Below are 20,530 nucleotides of genomic sequence, written 5' to 3'. Positions count from 1 at the left end.
GTTCATGAGGACGGAGGAGGAAATCAACCAGCGAACTGAGGGCGGAAACGAGAAAAGAAAGAGGGATGGCGAGCCCTCCAACTCAGCCGACCGAAAAAACCCGGCTCGGGACCCAAAACCGAACCAGTCGTTCCGAGCTCCCCTGCCAGTTCAGACGGATTACACGCCACTGAACACGAGGCGGACCGAGATCTTAATGACGATTAAGGATGCCCCGTACGTGAAATGGCCACCTCGCCTAAAGGGAAATCCGAACGAAAGAAACAAGAATTTGTATTGTAGTTTCCATAGGGACCATGGTTAGTACCGAGCAGTGCAATAACCTCCGAGATGAAATAGAGGGGCTCATCCATCGCGGATACTTAAGGAACTTTGTACAGCACAACAATAATAGCAATAAAGCGGATCGGTCAGGCGAGCACGAAAAGGACGCCCCCGAGACTAGCAGCAGGCCTGCCGAACCGATGCAGCGACAGCCTCCGGCAGAGAGGCCAATTCGGGGAACCATCCATGTAATTGTGGGAGGTTCGGTGGTAGCGGGGAGCACATCGGCGGCAGCCCGGACTTCAGTTCGCGAAGCGGTCCTCGAGGAGCGGAACCCTCCGAAAAGGCCAAAGACCGAAGAGCCAATCCTCTTCACAGAAGACGACGCACGAGGAGTTCACTACCCTCACGATGACGCGCTTGTCATTAAACTAAGGATCAGTGACTTCGAGGTTAGGTGCGTACTCGTAGATTCGGGCAGCTCGGCAAACATCCTCTTCAAATCGGCGTTTGATCGGCTACAGCTGCCAAAGCCCGCAAGCACTCCCTTGGTGGGCTTCAGCAGAGAGGAAGTCAGACCCCTTGGAAAAATAACGGTGCCGGTGGAAGTCGGCACGTGGCCTTGTGCGGTCAGACTCAACCACGACTTCCTGGTGGTCGCGACCCCCTCCCCATACAATGCCATAATAGGGCGGCCAATCACGCATATCCTGCGGGCGGTGGTCTCCACCTACTATTTGGCCATGAAGTTCCCTACGGACTTCGGTGTGGGGGTAGCGCGGGGCGACCAACTCGAGTCCCGCAAGTGCTATGTTGCCGCCCTAAAGGGAAAGACCAAGGCGGCCGGCGATCTCGATCTGGAGCAGCCCGCGGAACAAGGCGAAGAACGAGCCTCGCCGACAGAAGAAACAGTCGCGATCCCGACCTCGCCTACGGACCCAGCTCGCGCACTCCAGATTGGTGCTTCTGTCAAAGAACCCCTATGGACCAAACTGGTAAGTTTTTCTCCAAAATTTAGATATTTTTGCATGGTCCGTGGCTGATATGCCCGGTATTGACCCTGGTCTTATAACTCACAAACTTAACACTGACCCTTTAGTCAGACCCGTTAGACAAAAGAAACGGAACTTAGCGCCAGAGCGCTGGAAAGCGGTCGACGAGGAAGTCGAGAAGCTCCTCGCGGCAGACTTCATAAGGGAAGTCCATTACCCGAGCTGGGTGGCCAACCCTGTGCTGGTGAAAAAGGCGAACGGCAAGTGGCACATGTGCGTCGACTACACCGACCTGAACCGAGCTTGCCCGAAAGACTGCTTCCCCCTTCCTAGGATCGACCGTCTAGTGGACGCGACCTCGGGACATGAATTGCTAAGCTTCCTGGATGCCTACTCAGGCTACAACCAAATCCGGATGGACCAATCCGACGAGGAAAAAACCAGCTTCATAACCGAGTTCGGTCTATTCTGTTACAAGGTCATGCCCTTCGGGTTAAAAAACGCAGGGGCGACCTTCCAAAGACTTGTAAATAGGCTGTTTCGGCCCCTGATCGGCACAAAGAGTGCTATGTAGACGACATGGTCGTCAAGACAGTTTTCGCAAGAATTAATACGAGACTTGGATTCTGTCTTCCAAATCCTGCGTCAGTATAGCATGAAATTGAACCCCAACAAATGTGTCTTTGGCGTCACCTCGGGCAAATTCCTAGGCTACGTTGTCAATCGACGCGGTATCGAGGCCAACCCGGACAAGATAAAAGCCATCCTAGATATGAGACCACCTCGGAAAATAAAAGAAGTCCAGTGGCTAAACGGCCGCATAGCCGCTCTAAGCCGCTTCATGTCCAAGTCGGCAGATCGCTGCCTACCCTTCTTCAAAGCAATCAAAGGCAAAGGGTTCGAATGGACCTGAGACTATCAGCTCGCGTTTGACGAGCTAAAAGGCTACCTCGCCAGTGTGCCAACCTTAGCTCAGCCCGAGGAAGGCGAAGTCAGAACTGTACCTCTCGGCTAGCGACGAGGTGGTCAGTTCGGTACTAGTAAAGGAAGCAGACCGGGTCCAACGACCCATATATTATGTTAGTAAAATCTTGCAGGGAGCAGAGACAAGGTACCCGCAGATAGAAAAGCTAAAGTATGCACTGGGGGTAGCAGCACGGAAACTCCGCCCGTACTTCCAGGCTCACACTGTCATCGTCCTGACCGACAAACCTCTGAGACAAGTTTTACTCAAACCCGAGGATTTCGGCCGGCTGACGAAGTGGGCCATCGAACTCAGCGAGTACGATCTCCAGTACAAGCCAAGAACTGCCATTAAGGCCCAAGCCTTGGCAGATTTTATCACATAATGCACGTTTAGCCTCGAAGCCCCTGAGCTGGTCGAGCCCGAGATCCCCAGTTCGGGCGAACTCGGAGCTCCCAAGCCAAACGAGTCCGAAACCTGTGAAGTAGCAGCCAGTGTGGCATCCCTCCTGGTTAGACCAAGCGCGAACTAGGATGAGGAGCCCTGGATCCTTCACGTAGATGGCTCCTCGAACCAACAAGGCAGCGGGACTGGAATAGTGCTACGCGGCCCGAGCGGAACAAAACTGGAATACGCACTACGCTTTGAGTTCGCGGCATCCAACAATGAGGCGGAGTAGGAGGCACTGATAGCCAGACTAAACCTAGCGCACAAGGTTGGAGCAAAGCACAGGGTTATCTGCAGTGATTCCCAGCTCGTGGTCAACCAAGTTACAGGCAAATACGAAGCGCGCAAGCTCACAATGATTGCATATTTGGCAAAAGTAAAGGAGGCTTTGCTCAACTTCCAATCACACTTCATCAAGCAAATCCCGAGGTCAGAGAACGCTGAGGCCGATGCCCTGTCCCGACTGGCTAGCATGAGCCACAACGCCAAGAGAACCGTGTACGTAGAGGACTTACCTCGGCCCAACATTCTCGGTGGGGCAGAAGAGGTCGCTCCCGTCACCGAAGCAGAGCCGAGCTGGATCGACCCACTCGCGAGCTTCCTGTTAGACGGAACCCTCCCCGCGGACCGCAACGCAGCCAAGAGGGTGTAGCGCCAGGCAGCCAAATACGTCATGATAGACGAACGGTTGTACCGACGATCCTACACGCTCCCCTACCTGCGATGCTTGCGCCCAGCCGAAGCCGAGCTGGTACTCCGCGACACCCATGAAGGCTTGTGCGGCGGACACCTGGGGGGCAGAGCCCTCGCCCAAAAGGCACTTCGACAAGGATACTGAAGGGATGAGAGATCCATCCTATGGACGCCCAAAAGATTGCGGAATAAGGGGCGAATTTCAAAAATTTTTCTCTCCCTTCAACTGGGAATCGTATTCCCATTTAGAAAATCATATTTTCAAGGATCAATTCTGAACCATAAACTGAACCAGATCTGAACCAAAAAGGAGTGGGAAGGATTATACCTGATACGGAGAAGTAATATCTCCCAACGAAGGTGTTCACGCCCAAGGAAGGATCCAAAGACTGCTCCCACTGAAGATGGCGCAGTGCAGGTGGAGCAGAATCAGCAGTGTTCTTCTCCAAGAACTCTGTCCTTCTCAAGAATCAGCAAGATGGTACGTGAGCACAGCTTCCTTTCAATCCTTTCTCAAAGGACTGATGTCAAGATCCAATCTTGACTTCTCCCACAAGTGGAGATCGAACTGGCAAACAGGGCGGCAAGAACAGGGAGGCGGCAAGAGAGTATTTGCAGGGAGCAGAATTCTCTCTTCTTGATTTCAGCACTAAAGAAAACCTAATTATCTATGAGTGTTTTAGGCTGCCGCCCCCTTCTTCTTTTATAATCTTAAAGGGATCAGCTCCTAATTGGATTAGGAGTTGCTAATCCAAATCACATTTGGGTTAGAAGTCCCTTTAAGTGATAAGGGATAATCCTTATCTTATCTGGAGATCAGATCAGCCATCTCCTAATCTGATTAGGAGGTTTCCAGATCTAAATCTTATTTAGATCTTGGACTCTCTAAGTGGATAGGTTCTAAGCCCAATCCTATTAGTTGATCCACTTCAGATTTCGCCCCTTTATTAACTAAATAAACAGCCCAGTTCGAAATGGGCTTTAGGCCCATTAAGCTTATGTGCTCACTTAACCCTCTTAACTGCTACCCAGTTGGGCTTCCTTGTATGGCGTGGGACCCAAGCATTGATCTACACATCAGCCACATGGGTTCGGCCCAGCCTTTGTTACAAGGCCTGGCCGAATACACTATTAAAGACAGTGCACCCCCTGAAACCCAACAAATGGGCTCTACGGGCCCAACACTTACCCTAAGAGGTCCCTGGGCCAAGCCACCTTGTAACACCCAGGGACTGTGGGTAGATGCAAGATTAGCCCATCAGGTATTATCCTCAATGGTCTTACACTTAACCTCTCAGCCCATAATGATCATACACTGCCCAACAAGAGAGGACCTCTCCCTCGGCTGCAAGAAACAGTGTTGCACTCTCCACTCATATGGATCCCGGGAATTAAAACCTTCTTGCAAACATTTTAGAAACCATATATATACTTTTATATCTTATATAAAATATATTTTGCAAAACAAATCTCAACGGTTGAAATCGGCTGCCGGCAGTCTCGGTTTCCATTAGTGAGAGTGCATCCCCGATCATTACCTTTGTCCGACAAAGGGGCTGATTCTGTCACTATGATCACCCACTCAGATGAATTCTCGGACTGTCCCAACATACCCAAGTTTTGACCCCCGCTAAGGATCTCACTGATTGGTACATCAAAGATAGCCCAATCCGACACCTAGTGCAGTATCATAATCGAGTCTAGGGGTCGGGTGTAACTTTCCAGTTTTGCCCATCAATCTCCAAGGTGCAGGGCAATACTGGAAATCTGGTCTAGTTCAAAGATTCAATTAATCCTACACTGTATGTGCCTAGGGTTTCACCCTGGCAGCTGAGACAGGCCACCCCAACCGACTTGGTGGCACTACAGTGTCAGGATAGGTCTCCCCAGACCGGCCCACTGGCTATGAACATTCTAAACTAACACGAGTCTCATTAAGTGTCTAGTTTAAGGGTATTACACAGAAACATACCAAGGGAACATGAATCAAATATGTGTCTTTATTCATTTACAATAAACTCATAAAGTACATCATTCTGATTGAAGCTAAGGGCATACAAAACTGTCTAACAGATACTACTGGCCAACAATGAAGATAGAGGCAATCGAGCTCGTCAGAAAATGCGACAAGTGTTAGAAGCATGCAAGCATCCACCATCAGCCCGCTGCTGACCTCAAATACCTCACCAGCCCATGGCCCTTCGCCCAATAGGGCATTGACCTCCTGGGGCTATTCCCACCAGCGACAGGCGGGAGAAAATTCCTAGTGGTGGCAGTAGATTACTTCACAAAGTTGATAGAAGCTGAACCCCTGGCAATAGTTACAGCCCGAAACATATAGAACTTCTTTTGGAAGAACATTGTATGTCGCTTCGGGCTACCTCGGGTATTGATCTCCGACAACGGCAAGCAGTTCGAAGATATCAAGTTTCAAGAATGGCCAAACAGAAGTAATGAACAGAGCCATCCTCCGCGGACTGAAAGAACGATTAGACCGAGCCAAAGGTTTGTGGACAGACAAACTACCAAGTGTTCTATGGGCTCACCGAACCACGGAAAAAACCGCCACAGGAGTGACCCCCTTTAACCTCACTTACGGCACCGAGGCGGTGATCCCGGCGGAAATCGAAGTGCCTACGTTGTGACTAGAAGCATACGACGAACAGAAACGAGGGCGAGTTACGCACCAACCTCGACCTACTGGACGAAGTGAGAGACCTCGCGCACATCCAAACTCCGCATCGGTGACCTGGTTCTCCGTAAGGTCATGGTGCCCGAACCCGGTGTAGGGAAACTTGGACCAAACTGGGAAGGACCCTACAGAGTAATGAAAGCACTCGGTGGGGGAGCATACGAGCTCGGAACCCTAGAAGGAAAACAAGTACCCCGAGCAGGGAACGTCGTCAACTTAAGAAGATACTACCTATAAACCACCAAGGCAAGCACCCCGAAGCCTAGGTAGAAAACGAACTGATCGAAATGGTCTGTTCGGCAAAAAACGCAGCTCGAAGACATAACCAGCACTTGAACAAAAAGCCATTTCATTTCAGATAGATGTGTACATTCAAAAAAAAAAAAAGCCATTACAAGCCAGGGGCTACTTCATCATTATCAGAAGCCACTTCGACAACACCCGAAGGACCTGCCTCCCCCTCAGAGTCCGGTTCGACATCCACAACATTAGCCATCTCTTGAGTAATGCGCGAAGTGGATATGGCGCTGGTATCGAGGTCGGGGTACGTATTCCGGATCATCCACTGGCTTAGCTTGAAACCCCTCTTGTAGGAGTCCACCATCAGATCATCGAAATCCGGCGAAGCAATATAATCATTGACAGCTTTCTTCTTCGCGTCTTTGATACCTTGAGAGAAGATCTGAGTCCTCTCCCTGATATCCTCCAGAGGATACACGACCTGGTGCTCCAGGTCCAGCTTTAATTCCGCCATATGCTTCACCACCACTCCCATGGCCTCGGCATCTCTCTGAGACCTTGCCTGCCTAGACCGCGTGAGGCGAGCAGTAGCCTCAGCAGCACGAGCATTCTCCTCGGCAGCTTGCGCCTGCCTCGAGCATCTCTCCACCTGGTTCGCCAAGGCGTGAATGGAAGAGTTCACCTATCAAAGGAAAATGGGATCAAAGGAACGAATAGAAGAATAAAAGCCGAACTCTAAAGAAGGGAGCACTTACCACCATGGCATGAGTAACAGCACGGCAGGCCACTTGGTGCAGAGGGAGCTCGGTCCACGCCGCAACTTCCTCGGGAAACATCGCCTCCTTACTCCGTTGAAGAGCATGAACAGGCGACAGCACGCTCCTGAAGTTCCCCGGGGCCTCCGAGCCCGACGGCCCAGCTCGCGTATGGGCAGACTCGGAGTAAGCGGGAGCCCCTGTGTGTGTGGTTTCGGCATAAGGAGCCCCCGCCGGCTCCTGCATAGGAGGAACGATCTCGGGCTCCTCCGTCGGATAGTCCGGCACCTCGGGCTCCGCACCCTGGGATGGTTCGGCGTGAGCTCGGTTAGCCACCCGTTTTCTCCTCTTCATGCCCTGGAACAAGTGCCCACCTCGGGTCCCTCGAGAGTCCATCGTACCTGCGAAAAAGAGTTCGACATCAGTAAGACACGTAAAAGGAGCAAGACAGGATCACTAGGGAAAGAACCTACCCGAACTCAGGCCCGCAGCAATAAGTTTGGCCTCCGTCAGATACCGTTGACAATCCAGCCCAAGCCGCGCCCATTGCCAGAGGCCCTTCGCCGTCTCCTTATCAAGTGTGACGCCGGAATCGGGAGCGGCCATTCCCCAGCCGGTCTGAAACGGCCACCCCAGCGCACTTCGCACCCCGAAATAGTCCCGCTTCCACGCCGGGACCTTATTAGGGAGTCCGTGTAAGAGCTTGAAGCCCGAGCGAGGAGACAGGTAGTATGCCCGCCTACGCCCAGGAAGGGGACCCGCTTGTTTTTTCAGCATTAAAATAGAGGAGAAAATCTCCAGATCCAAAGGAAAGTTCTCGTCACAAAATAAGGAGATCGTCCCCACTAAATTTCTAATGAAGTTCGGGTGAAGCTGGCCGACCGTCACACCGAAGTGGTTTAGAACCTCGACGAGAAGAGGATGAAAGGGCAGTCGCAGCCCCGCAGCAAGCTGTTCCCAGAAAATCACGATCTCATTAGGACCGTGTTCCCAAGGGAAGCTACCCGTAGGGGTGAAGTATCCATGCTCCCCGGGCAAGTCGTAGTAGTCTATGAGGGATTGAAGTCCCTCAGGTGTCATAGTCGAAGGGCCAAACTGATCTACAATCCGGCCACGACAGGAGGTGGACGCCGACCTACCCGAAGCACCTCGGGCTGTAGGCTCGACCCCTTCCTCAGGACCTACATCGGGCTCACTTGAACTACCGGGGGATGCAAACTGGTTCATAGAACCTACATCAGACCCGCTTGAACAGTCTGAACCCTCCGAACTAGACATCGGGAAATGGAACGGGATTCCAAAAGCACTCACTCGGGAAGAAGACTGAAGTAGACCACGAAAGCTCGAACAAGCAAGGAATCTGGGGCGCGAGCTGAAAAGCCTGGACGCGAACTGAAACTTAGGCGCGAGCTCAAGAGGTACAACAGTAGCAAGGACGCCCCCCCCCCCGTGCGCTATTTATATCCACAGCGGCCGGAAAGCGACGGCCCTGATCGGAGCCAATCCAACGACCCACAGCCGCGCTAAACCGCACGTCTTCTGAGGCCAATCAGCGCACGTCTTTCCAAAACTAACGGAGCGTCGCGCACGTCCTGTCAGAGGACGGGTGTCAGCACGCACCTTCTCGAAACTGACGGGGTATCGGCGCACATCTCCTCGCAATAAAAGCGTCTGCAGCCCAGCTCTCGAACGACTGCCGTCACGTCTCCCAAACGCGCGCCCTTTTTTGAAAATCAAATTAAATCGAGCGCCCTCAGCACGGACCAAAACCCTCCTGCTACCTTACGAACTCCCGGCGCCAAGACAGGACCCTTGTCGCAGGGAGTGAGGGGCAATTGATGAAGGGAAATTTGGTCCGACCTCGCAATCGCCCGACACGTGGCAAAGGCAAACAACTCGGGACAGTAGAGCGCCCGAAGCAAACATCAGAAGCAAGTCCAAGCTCACTACCGAGCCCGAACTCCAGACCGCTCTACTAGGAGTCCGAGCTCCCTACCAAGAGTTCGAGCTCCCTACTGGGAGTCCGAGCTCCCTATTAAGAGCGAGCTCCCTAATAAGAACCCGAGCTCCCTACTGGGAGCCCGAGCTCCCTATTAAGAGCGAGCTCCCTACTGAGAGTCCGAGCTCCCTATTAAGAGCGAGCTCCCTACTGAGAACCCGAGCTCCCTGCAAGGAGCATGAACTATACTGGGCCCCAAGCCTCACAAAGCTGTGACCCGAGCTGGCCCATGGCAGCTCGGAACACTCCCCAAACCGAACTCAAGACACCTCGCTCGCCACTCCAACACTTAGCTTCCGAAACACCAGGCTGACCAAACGTACCTGACACCAAGGACGTCCGTATCCAAGGGCGACGCACCTGACTGATTTGGGATCTGACGCCTGATAGCCGCACTTCAAACGGCCTCCTGCTACCGCCACCTGCAACCATCGTTACTAGCCGCAGAGACGGCTCCGACAAAAGGAGCAGTGGCGGTTCTGTCCGGCCAGAGGAAATGACATCCGAACTGGCAGGGGTTCAGAAGTAATAATGCCCGATCTGACGGAAGCCTGGAAGTGAGTGCGCGAGGTGGTTATAAAAGGCTCCTACCCCCTAGGAATGAGGTATGCTAACTTTTGCGCTATCTGGTCTATCTTGCCTTTGAAAGACTCTAACTTGAGCTTCGGAGCCCTTACGCCGGGTTCTCCCCGGAGCTTCTCTTCTCCTTCCGTTTCAGGTCCCTGCCACTTAGTTCAGAGGCAAGATCGTTGACAGCTAAGATCGGTCGGATTGTGCATCATCAGTTAGGCTTTCCATAGCCCTAGCAAAAAATAAGTCAGTTCATGATGGAAGAATTAAAACAAACAAAGGGAAAGAAAGAACTCTTGAATTCGCCCATGGTGCTGAGATCTCCTCTTCTTGAAGTTTCTTGAATTCTTGAACCTTTCTTGAACCCTTCTTGACTGATTGCTCCTTGCTTCTTGATTCAAATCAGAAGTTGAATGATTGAATGATTCAGTGATCCAGTGATACCTAAAGCTAGTCCGCCCCCTCCTTTATATAGATTAAAGGGGAGGGGGTGGTTTCCTACTTTCTCTTGAAGTTGATTTTTATAGGAAATAGAAAGTCCTATCCTAATTCTAATCCTATCTCTTTATCTCTTGAACTCAATCATTTTATCACTCTAAGATTACATCAAGAATTTAAATCTAGAAGGATTCTTCTTAGTTTCTTGTTCTTGGATTCGTAATAGACCTCCTCTGCGAATTGGGCTTCAGCTAGGCTTTTCTGCGAGTTGGGCTTTAGCTGCGGATTGGGTTTTCCTATGAATTTGCCACGACTTCGGGCCCAGAATTGACTTTGATGCAAGCCGAATCTGCGAAATCCCAAAACATAAAAGTTGTGGCTTTTTCTCTCATCTTTCCAGTGGATCTTGATTCAGCCCATTCAGAGTTCGGAGACGTGAGTTAGGCCCAAATCACTGAACGATGTCAAAACTGTGAAAAATCATCCGATTTGTCTTTCTTTGCTCTTGATGCCTTGTTTCATACCCTGAACCAAAATACAAGAAATATGAGTCTAATTAGCTGCTAATTTAGTATAAAAGACAGAATAATCGGGGATAAAAATATGATGAATTCTACTCTCATCAATGGCACCAATTTGGTAAAAACGAACTAAGATAGAAATTTTGTGATGATGCTATATCGATAAATATTTACTAAGTTGGGTTGGTGGTGTCACCTCTGATTCTTATGTGTCTTGAAATGGTCCCAACTTGCGTAGAACTTATTAGTTTCATTCTGTGTTGCATCATCCTCTCCCTATACGTACTAAGATTGGTCTTCAAAAACCAACTTTGTAAATGTTTACCCAATTGGTCTGAATCTCATACTGCAATATTCTCTCTCACTAATACCTGTTTTTAAGGTATTTTTGTTTCTTTCCACAAAATTCCACAAATTAAATCTATACCCATAATTTTAAATGTAAAAAACAATGGAGAAACAAAATTATTTTTCCACTCAGGTGACAAATTAGTGGTTTAACTATTCTGGTCAAATAGGTTAACCCACGACATAATCAAAAAATAAAAATTTAAAATTGGACATCTCCAATAATATATATATATATATAGATAGATAGATAGATAAATTTACACGCATATCTAATAATATTACATATTAATCGTATTAAACAAAAATAGCCATGATATATTTTACTAACAATGAAAATGGAATGCACAACATTAAAAAATCCAATAACCCCACTGTTTGACCTAGTACTAGGTCACCACGTCATTGACCAAGTTAGTGTTGTTGTTGTGTAGGAAAACAATTTGGAGGTGAAATGAACCAAAAATATCGGTAGGGTGATAAACCAATTGATCCAAGCGGTCAATTCAACCTCAGCTTGAATACTAACATAAAATCAATGAAAAAAAACATTGGAACTGCATTTCCCTCTCCAAGTGACAAGTCAGCAGTTAAACCATCTGGGAAATATATATATAGACAGAGAGAGACTTACAAAGGTAAAGAAATAAAACTTTGTTAATATGTATTATTATTTACGGAAGATGTTTCCAATGCACGGTGGGATGTGATTGTGAGATCATTATGAGGCACCTAGTGTGGAGAGCAGATCCCAGTTCCAATTAAGGTATTTTCCCAAATATTAACTAGAAAGTACTACCAAGTTGCAAATAAGGAGGTTGCTTGTAAGAAATCACGTCGTGAAAGTGAAAATATGGAAATAGTGGAATGCAGGTTGGGATCTATTAAATGTTTGCTAAGTAGATTCTAAAATGATAAATATCACTATTCAATCAAAATTGAGCATTGATTTAATATCTGATATTTAGATTTTCATAGCATGTACCTTATTTTGGAAATAGAACATTTTTCAAGGTATTTAATGTAGACCAAAGATATGAGGGATATGGCTATTAAATACTTATATCTTGTACTGGCATGCATATATTCATCTTAGAAAGCAGAAATTCTACATCGTGTTTATCTATTTATTAGTTTATTTAAACCTCTAAATTGCCTTAGGTGGTGGATGGGGCAACTTGAGAGTTGTTTTAATTGATAAAAGAAAAAGAACTAAAACTAAGAGGGGGATTAGACCTTAAACCTAAACACCTATTTATAATAGTAGGGTTGGATTTGAGCCGAGCTGAGTTGAATATTTGGCTATTCGAGCTTAGCTTGTTGAAACTGCATTAGGTCCGAGTTTGAACTCGAGCTCGATTTGAGTTAGAATTATAAAAATATTTTTTATTTTACATATAAAAAATTAAGAATTATAAAAATTATTTACTATTATATATAAAAAATAAAAATACTATATATAAAATATTATTATATAAAATAAAAATATTTATTATATATATTTATATGCATATGTATGTATGTATGTATGTATGAACATATGTATGTATATAATAAAAAAATATTTATTTATTATAATAGACTCGAGCTCGGCTCAATTAGCAAACGAGCCTATATATCAGACTCGAACTCGCTCAATTAGCAAATGATATATATATATAGATATATATCAGGCTTGAAGCTCGGTTTAAACCGAGTCAAACCGAACTTTTCACGAACCGAGTTCAAATAGTTCGTGAGAAGCTAGGCTCGTGGCCACCCCTATACAAGAGTATAGCACATAACTCCCTCCAAAGTCTCACATGCATGAACCTATATAGAATTGATTCATGCAACTCAATCTGTCATTTCTTCATGTTAGCCATCCATGTAGCTAAAGCCTTAATGAGTTAAAGACTTTATAATGGGGGATTTTATAGCAATAAATTAATCTCTCTTGGAATGTAAAACTAAATAAATAAAATGAAAACAAATGAAAAGATAAAGAAAAAAGAACAACGAAACTGCCCAAACCAGCACAGTTATTAGTCCACTAAAGTTCAAAATTGCCAACCAGGAGAAATATATTTCAATACTTTGAACATTAAAGTTTTAAGATTTTTAGCATCTTCAATTAGTATGGCTTATAAATGCAAAGTAAAAGAAACCAATGAGTCTGTAAATAAATCTGTGGAGTGATGCCTTTTAGATACCAACCCTTTTAACGCCCATATCTTCCCTAACATTGTTCTCACTTTGAGTTCATTCCATTCCAATTCTCTTTAGTCTTGTCTACTTGTTTTGGTTATGTATTCCAATTCTCTATATTAGTCTTGTCTACTTGTTTTGGTTATGTATTCCAATTCTCTATATTAGTCTTGTCTACTAGTTTTGGTTATGTTGAAGAAGACTGCCAAGGGTCGTCAGAAGATCGAAATCAAGAGGATCGATCGCGAAGACTGCCGAAATGTGACATTCTCAAAGCGCAAAAGTGGGATTTTTAAGAAAGCAAGTGATCTTGTAACCCTCTGTGGTGCTGAGACTGCTATTATTATGTTCTCTCCAGGAGGCAATGCGTTCTCCTTTGGCCACCCTAAGGTCGAACATGTAATAGATCGGTTTCTCACCCAAGAAACCATACCAGAGGATGGTACTGGTACCCTCCCACCTGTTGATGAATCCTACCATGAGGTTGCAATGAGTGAACTCAATCGACAATACAATGAGCTCAGAAACCAATTGGAAGCTGAGGAGAAGAGAAGGAAGATGCTAGAGAAAAAGATCAAAGCAAACCAGGCTCAATCTTGGTGGGAATCAGATATTGAAAAGGTTAGCTTACATGAGCTTGAGAGATTAAAGGTGGCAATGGAGAATCTTAAATATAGCTTAGTTAACAAAACTGACGAGTTGCTTATGGAGTCATCATCTTCACTATCACCATTCTTGGCTATCAACTCATTGGTTAATCCTTTCATCCACCAATCAACTAGGAACAATACTTGTATTATTTCTCATGGTCATGGTTTACTTTGTGGTCATAATACATCAACTAGTCCCTATGTTTTTGGTTTGTGATAAAGTTATTCCCCTATTTTATGTTATTTCTATTGATATCGTATTTTAATCTAGACTTCTTTTCCCGTATTAATTGGGATTTTGAAATGGTTTTTGATGCCAAGGGGATTGCATCCTTTATGGCCTGGATATTTGGACTTCGCAGTACTGATAGTATATCGCTGTTTATGTAAAGAATAGACTAAAATTCAATAGAATGAAAACCAGGTATTGGTAGTCCTCTACACAATATGGAAGCTAGACTTTTATCAATTCTGAGAAATATTCTTCACCCAATTAACCATACTACAATCTCAAACAAGTTACATTCTTCCAAATATGTTGTGATCTCATTCCCTAAATATCTATACTCCGCTTCAAACACATGGTGATTCAAATTGACAGAAGAAGCTGACATTGATGAAATTGAAACTAGCGATAAGAACAAATTAAAGCAAGAGAAATCATAGATCTAGTGGGTAGAAAACTTGAGTTTCAGCTGCCATTTCAGTTCGAGCCTCCACTATTTGAGTTTCAGCTCTCATAATATATTCCAAGTTATATAAAAGTTAAAGATTCCATGTATCCAGATTTCAATCATCTAGGGTAGGTTTTCACTTCTACATAAAATGTAACTTATGTTTCTACCCTAAAACAAAATGTTACATTATACGTACCAAATAGGGCTGTCAATGAACTCAGTCCAAAAACCAATCTGATTATTTTTTTATTTCGATCTTAATTGAAATATATATATAGAGAGAGAGAGAATGTATTATAATGTATAATTAATAAATTCAATATATATGTATTAATTTATTATATACGAAGTAAGTTCAAGTCTGATATGTAAGCTTTTGGATTAAATTCGGATTTGAAGTACAATAATTGTATAGGATTTAGATGTGGCTGAACCTGATGTGAATCCAATCCAATTACATCCCTCTTACTAACACCATGCAAAGTCTTGCTTTGCTTGCCAAGGCTACAAGGATAAGCGCTGAAGTGTGTGATAGAGTATAATATCTTTGTACTAGAAATCATCTAAGCCTTATCCCAATTATATGGGTCAGCTACACGAATCCTGTTTTGCCAATCTGCTCTACTCATATCCAATGTCAAATTATTAGTGCTTAAATCATTTCTTGCTATTTCTACCCATTTTCTCATTAGTCTCTCCCTAGCTCTTCTAGCCCCTTTCACGTGGTCTTTCGTGCATGTGACGAACCATCTTATCCTACTCTCTCTCTCTCTCTCATTTTATCACTTATTAGAGCCACTCTTGTGTTTTTATAAGTTGTTTTTCCACTCGTCCATCTTAGCATTAGCATTTCTACACTCATTATTTGAACATGTTGTTTCTTGAGCCCAACACTCTACTCCATACAACATATAACTGGCCTTACAACTATTTTATAAATGGTATTCTCCTACCACACAAAAGTCTATGTGCACCCTTTCATTTTTCCGAACCTACTTTAATTCTTTGAGTGACATCCTCCTTAATCTCTTTCTTGTTATGAATCATTGAACCAAAGTACTAGAAATGGCCACATTAAATCTCTTGGTTATCCATCCTAAGTGTATCTTGATTTATACTCCTATTACTACTAAATTTACATTCCATATACTCTGTTTTAGTCCTACTTATTTTAAAACTTTTTGTTTCTAGGGCATTTGTCTATAAGTTTAATTTTGCATTTAATCATTCATATTTTCATCAATTAAAATAATGTCATCCACAAACAACATGTACCATAGAACTTCTTCCTGAATGTGTTTAGTCAATACATTTATGACCAATGCAAATAGATAAGGGGTAAATGTTGAACTTTGATGAAAACCCATTATAACGTTAAAATCTAAAGTTTCTCCCATTAGTGTTCTAACATTAGTTGTTGCCCCTCATACATATTCTTAATTAGGTCTATATGCCTATTTTGAACTCCTTTTTTTTCCAAGACCCACCATATTATCTCTCTAGGAACTTTATCTTAAGCCTTTTGTAGATTAATGAATACCATATGAAGATCTTTCTTTGCCTCTTTAAACTTTTCTATCAATTGTCTCAAAAGAAATATACCTTCCATATTTGATTTCCCTAGCATAAAGTCAAACTAATTCTCTAGTACACTTCTTTCAAGTCCTAATCTTTGTTTAATTATTCTCTCCCAAAGTTTAATAATGTGACTCATGAGTTTAACTCTTCAATAGTTATTATTATATCTCTAATCATCAAGCATCCTCTTTTCCTTTACCATCTTATCAAGCATCCTCTTTTCCTCTTTTCTTTTAGAATACCATTATATCGTAACGCATTTCCCTTCTTCATCTTCTTTAGTACCCTTTTTTTTACTTCAATAGGTCTAACTTTACGAAGGTATCTATTATTTTTAATACTATTAGTATTGCTAATTTCCCCTCCATTAACACCCTCTCCCTATTATTCATTTAATTATATTTCAAAATAGTTTTTTCCATTTTTGTTTGATTTTATCATCTTTTACTAAGATTCTTTGACCTTCATAATCACCTAACATAGTTTAAATCCTTGCCTTTCCTTTTACTAAGATTTTCTAGTTTATACATTCCATTTTTTTCTTTTTATTTTCGAATTTATGGTAAAGTTAAGCCCTACATTTAACTTCATTCACTTTCTTTTTAACTTCATTTCTTATGACTTTGTATTTTTCCCAATTTTCTAAATTTTTATCTTTTTTTCATTCTTTGTAACATGCTTGTTTTAATTTAATTATATTTTGAATCTCCTCATTCCACTACCAAATTTCCTTAGTACTTTTTCATTTTTCTTTATATTCCTGCAAGACCTCCTTTGCTACTTTCTTTATGTTGTTTACCATTTCAAGCCAAATATTATTAATATTTTCATCTAAATTCCAATTCCCTTATATTCTTCTATTATCAATTTATTTCTAAATTGAGCTAGCTTTTCTCCTTTTAAGTTTTCCTACCTAATTCTTGGTTACTTATTTTCTTCCCCATTTATCTTCTATTTTCTAATGCACACATCTATCACCACTAGTTTATGTTGTGTTGTTAAACTTTCTCCTATAATAACTTTGCAATCTTTACACATTATTCGTTTTTTATTCTCCTAGTAAAAAAAAAAAATCTTTTTGGCTTATGTTCGATTCACTTTTAAATGTTATGTTAGAAAAAGGTGTTTAAAATTGTCATATCAAAAGCTACTATAAAATCTAATATTCTACCTCCTAATTCATTCCTCTCCCCAAAACCAAATCCTCTATATATCATATCATATCCTACACTTTTGTTTCCTATATGCCCATTTAAGTCTCCTATAAAAATCTTTTCTTCATTTGGAATTTTTTAATATTTTCTTCTAAACCTACTTAAGGTGCATAAGCACTAATTATGTAAATAATTTTTTCACCTAAAACAAGTCTAATTAAAATTATTCTATCTTCAATCCATTTAACATTTAAAATTTCATTTTTTTAAATCAATATCTACTATTATCCCTACACCATTTCTATTATTCACCTCTCCCATATATCCTAATTTGTAACCATCAATTTCTTTAGTTTTTTTCCCTTTCCATTTAGCTTCTTATAGTAATTACATATTAACTCTTCTCCTCTTCATAGTGTATACTAATTTCATAGTTTTTCTATTAATGTTCCTACATACATTTCAAGTGGCTAAATGAAGTTGTGTTTCTTGGATTAACTTCCCCTGCCCCATCTAAAATAATGCAAAAGCTTGTACCTACTTGACACCATAGTCGAATGTTTCTATAATAGGTCACTTAGGGGACCATCCTAGCAGACCTTTGCCTACTTAACACTACACTCATGCTAATATGCAACACATCATTTCAGAAGAACGTCCTAACATAAGCACAAAAAGATAAATCATGATCCATATTAATGAGGGTTTGGCAAAACTTTTAATATTGGTCATCAACCTGACGCAATCCTCCTCCCTTATCTAGACTTGGAACAAATATTATAAGACACTCTCACACTAGCAGAGTAGACATTATGAAGACACGCTTTTTTTTTTCTTCATGGGGATAGACAACAAGGGGTAGACCATCCCCTATCCCTTTAAACCCCCCAACCCTAGTGGTAGCGGGCTTTGATCCCAGGTCTATGCTACAATGAGTATTGTTTGTACCAATCATTATTGTGCCCATATGATTGTTTGTATTAATCAATATTGGTTGACGCATTGGTCCATTAATGACCAATACAAGCCATGTTTTTTTTTTTTTTTTTAATTCAAATTTTAGTGTTCATTAATTGCATTATCCAACCCATTAAATCCCATTTTGCATTAATTGTTTCCATACCCACTTTTTATGTCTCATTTACTGTGATCCTTGTAGATTTTTTTCTTTTTTTATATTTCAAATTTGAAATTAAGCCTTTTATAAGTTACCACTATTAATTAACACCATTAATTTTAGATTTTCAAATCTTTCCATTAATTTCTTCTCTATTTATTAAACACAAATTAAAAGCAATTCACCTTACAAGCCATTAGCAAGATTTAAACCTACATCTTACAAATTAGAGGTATGTTAGGAAGCCGTGCTATGGGAGGTCAGATTGGTCCCACTTAATATTTCAAACTGATGGGGTTCAGAATTAACGGCAGTCGGACTCCTGCGTTGTATCCCACTTCTCTCTTGTTCAACCAAACATGCTACAACCACCGACATTCAGCTCTAGTCGTTGAAATCACAAAGATGCAACCGGAGGCAGTTCTAATTCTAAATCTAATAGATCCCAAGGAAAACAATTGGTTTCAGATATTACGATCCATCTATCACATGGTGAATGGTGAAGGAAGTAAATGATATAACCAAACCAAAGAATGAAATAAGTAAAAGCAACTGAGTACCATTTCTCTCTTACTCTGTTTCTAGATTTCCAAATTCCAATTTGCAGGTGCTCTCTATTGCTATTATCGGATTCCAGCATATATGCTCTATTAATGTTTCTCCTTGTGAGGAAACGATTTCTCACTTTTCTTTCTTACTAGCGAAGAAGTGATATATATGCAGCCTACAAACAGATTAAAAAGAAAAGATGGCAAATCATATAGATTTTGTTCCTTTATTTTTAAATGAAAAGAGGAACATGTATCTGAGTTCTGGGTTTTGGGAGTCGATGAGGATGAGAAGGATCCCCTATTTCATACATACAGTAGTAGATTAATGAACTTGGAGAGTTGAGAACTTAGGGAAGCTTGTAAGACAAATTCCAATATTTCTATCACCTGAAAAAGATTCACGCCTAATCCATGGGTAATGGAGATTTTGCTTCCCATTTCAATTTTTTTTTTGTTTTTTTATTAAAAGAAAATCGATACTTGGAATTTATGAAATTAATTTTGCTGTGTGGAGGAATCCCATTATCATTTCAACCATCCAGACATTGCATATCAACCATGTCTTCGTTCTTCTCGAGCTGAAGATTATTCACTGGTGGAAGAATCTACTGTCATTTCAGATGAGAAGATTATTCGCAATGAAAATGAAGATTAGTAGAGATGAAAAAGCAGAACTGAACATCGGTGGTTGTAGCATGTTCAGTTGGACGAGAGAGGAGAAGGGAGATAGAGCGGAGGAGAGATGAAAATAAAATGACTGAGGTAGGTTGGGCGCCCAAGGCTAAACTCCGTCAATTTGAAATGGTAAATGGGACCAATGACGTGTTCAATTACTATTGGTGGGGACAGAAAATTTTCTGTCCCTTAGGGACAGACGATGTGAGTTCGTGCTATAGATGGTCTTTGTTAAGTAAAATTGAAATATAAGGAGTTTTATGACATTTCTAATGAGGTTAAAGCGAATCAATCCATCCAAAGCTATGTATTATATGATAAAAATTATATTAATTTTTTATTATTTTACATTAAATTTAAATGGATTTTAATTTTTATTAATTATTGTTTGCAATTCAAAGGCTTTGTTAAACAAAATTAAAAGTAGAAGTTGCCTCAAGACATTTCCATTTGGGGAGAACCGATCCAAGTCCAACCTAGAGCTGTTAGTCTACCTAATAAAACCAAGCCAACCCAACCAATTATAATGGCTCTTTTTCTATGCTGTGTCATGATTATTAATTGGTTTGATTATGGATCTGTTTTGTAGGGCTGATTAATAATCGGTTCAGGATCAATCCACCCTGTCTCGAACGTAACCCAACCCATTAACAGCTCTATTCCAACCCAAGTATTATTTTTTCATTATATATTATAAAATAAATTTGTATTACTTTTAGATATATTTTATTAATGATCATTTATTAATAATTTTATTTTATGCAAATTTTAATTAATTCTTATTATTTTTAGGGAAAATTTCCAATAGGTATTAGTGTACTCCAGGTCGAGTGTCAATTTAATACCTGAATTTTAAATTGCGACAATCAAATACACAAACTTTCAGTTTGCGACAATTTAATACCCGGTATTAAATTATCATCAGTTAGAAGATAAAATATCCTAAATACCCCCAACTATTTTGAATAATGTATGAATTACCGAATAAAATTACTAAAGTATCCTCATCATCTATTTC

The 20,530-nt window shown here is 42.1% G+C and overlaps 1 protein-coding gene across 1 annotated transcript; it reads left to right on the top strand.

Moving 5' to 3' along the window:
• Window positions 1-13,299: 13,299 nt before the first annotated feature.
• LOC104609091 (agamous-like MADS-box protein AGL62) lies at window positions 13,300-13,977 on the top strand. Its single transcript, XM_010275308.1, has one exon. The coding sequence runs from the start codon at window positions 13,300-13,302 to the stop codon at window positions 13,975-13,977; it is 678 nt and encodes a 225-aa protein (XP_010273610.1).
• The last annotated feature ends 6,553 nt before the right edge of the window (window positions 13,978-20,530 follow it).

The sequence above is a fragment of the Nelumbo nucifera genome, chromosome 8 (genome assembly GCF_055504915.1).
Source record: "Nelumbo nucifera cultivar China Antique chromosome 8, China Antique-T2T, whole genome shotgun sequence".
In the NCBI taxonomy this organism is placed as follows: Eukaryota; Viridiplantae; Streptophyta; class Magnoliopsida; order Proteales; family Nelumbonaceae; genus Nelumbo; species Nelumbo nucifera.
This window is presented reverse-complemented; position numbering and strand designations above follow the sequence as displayed.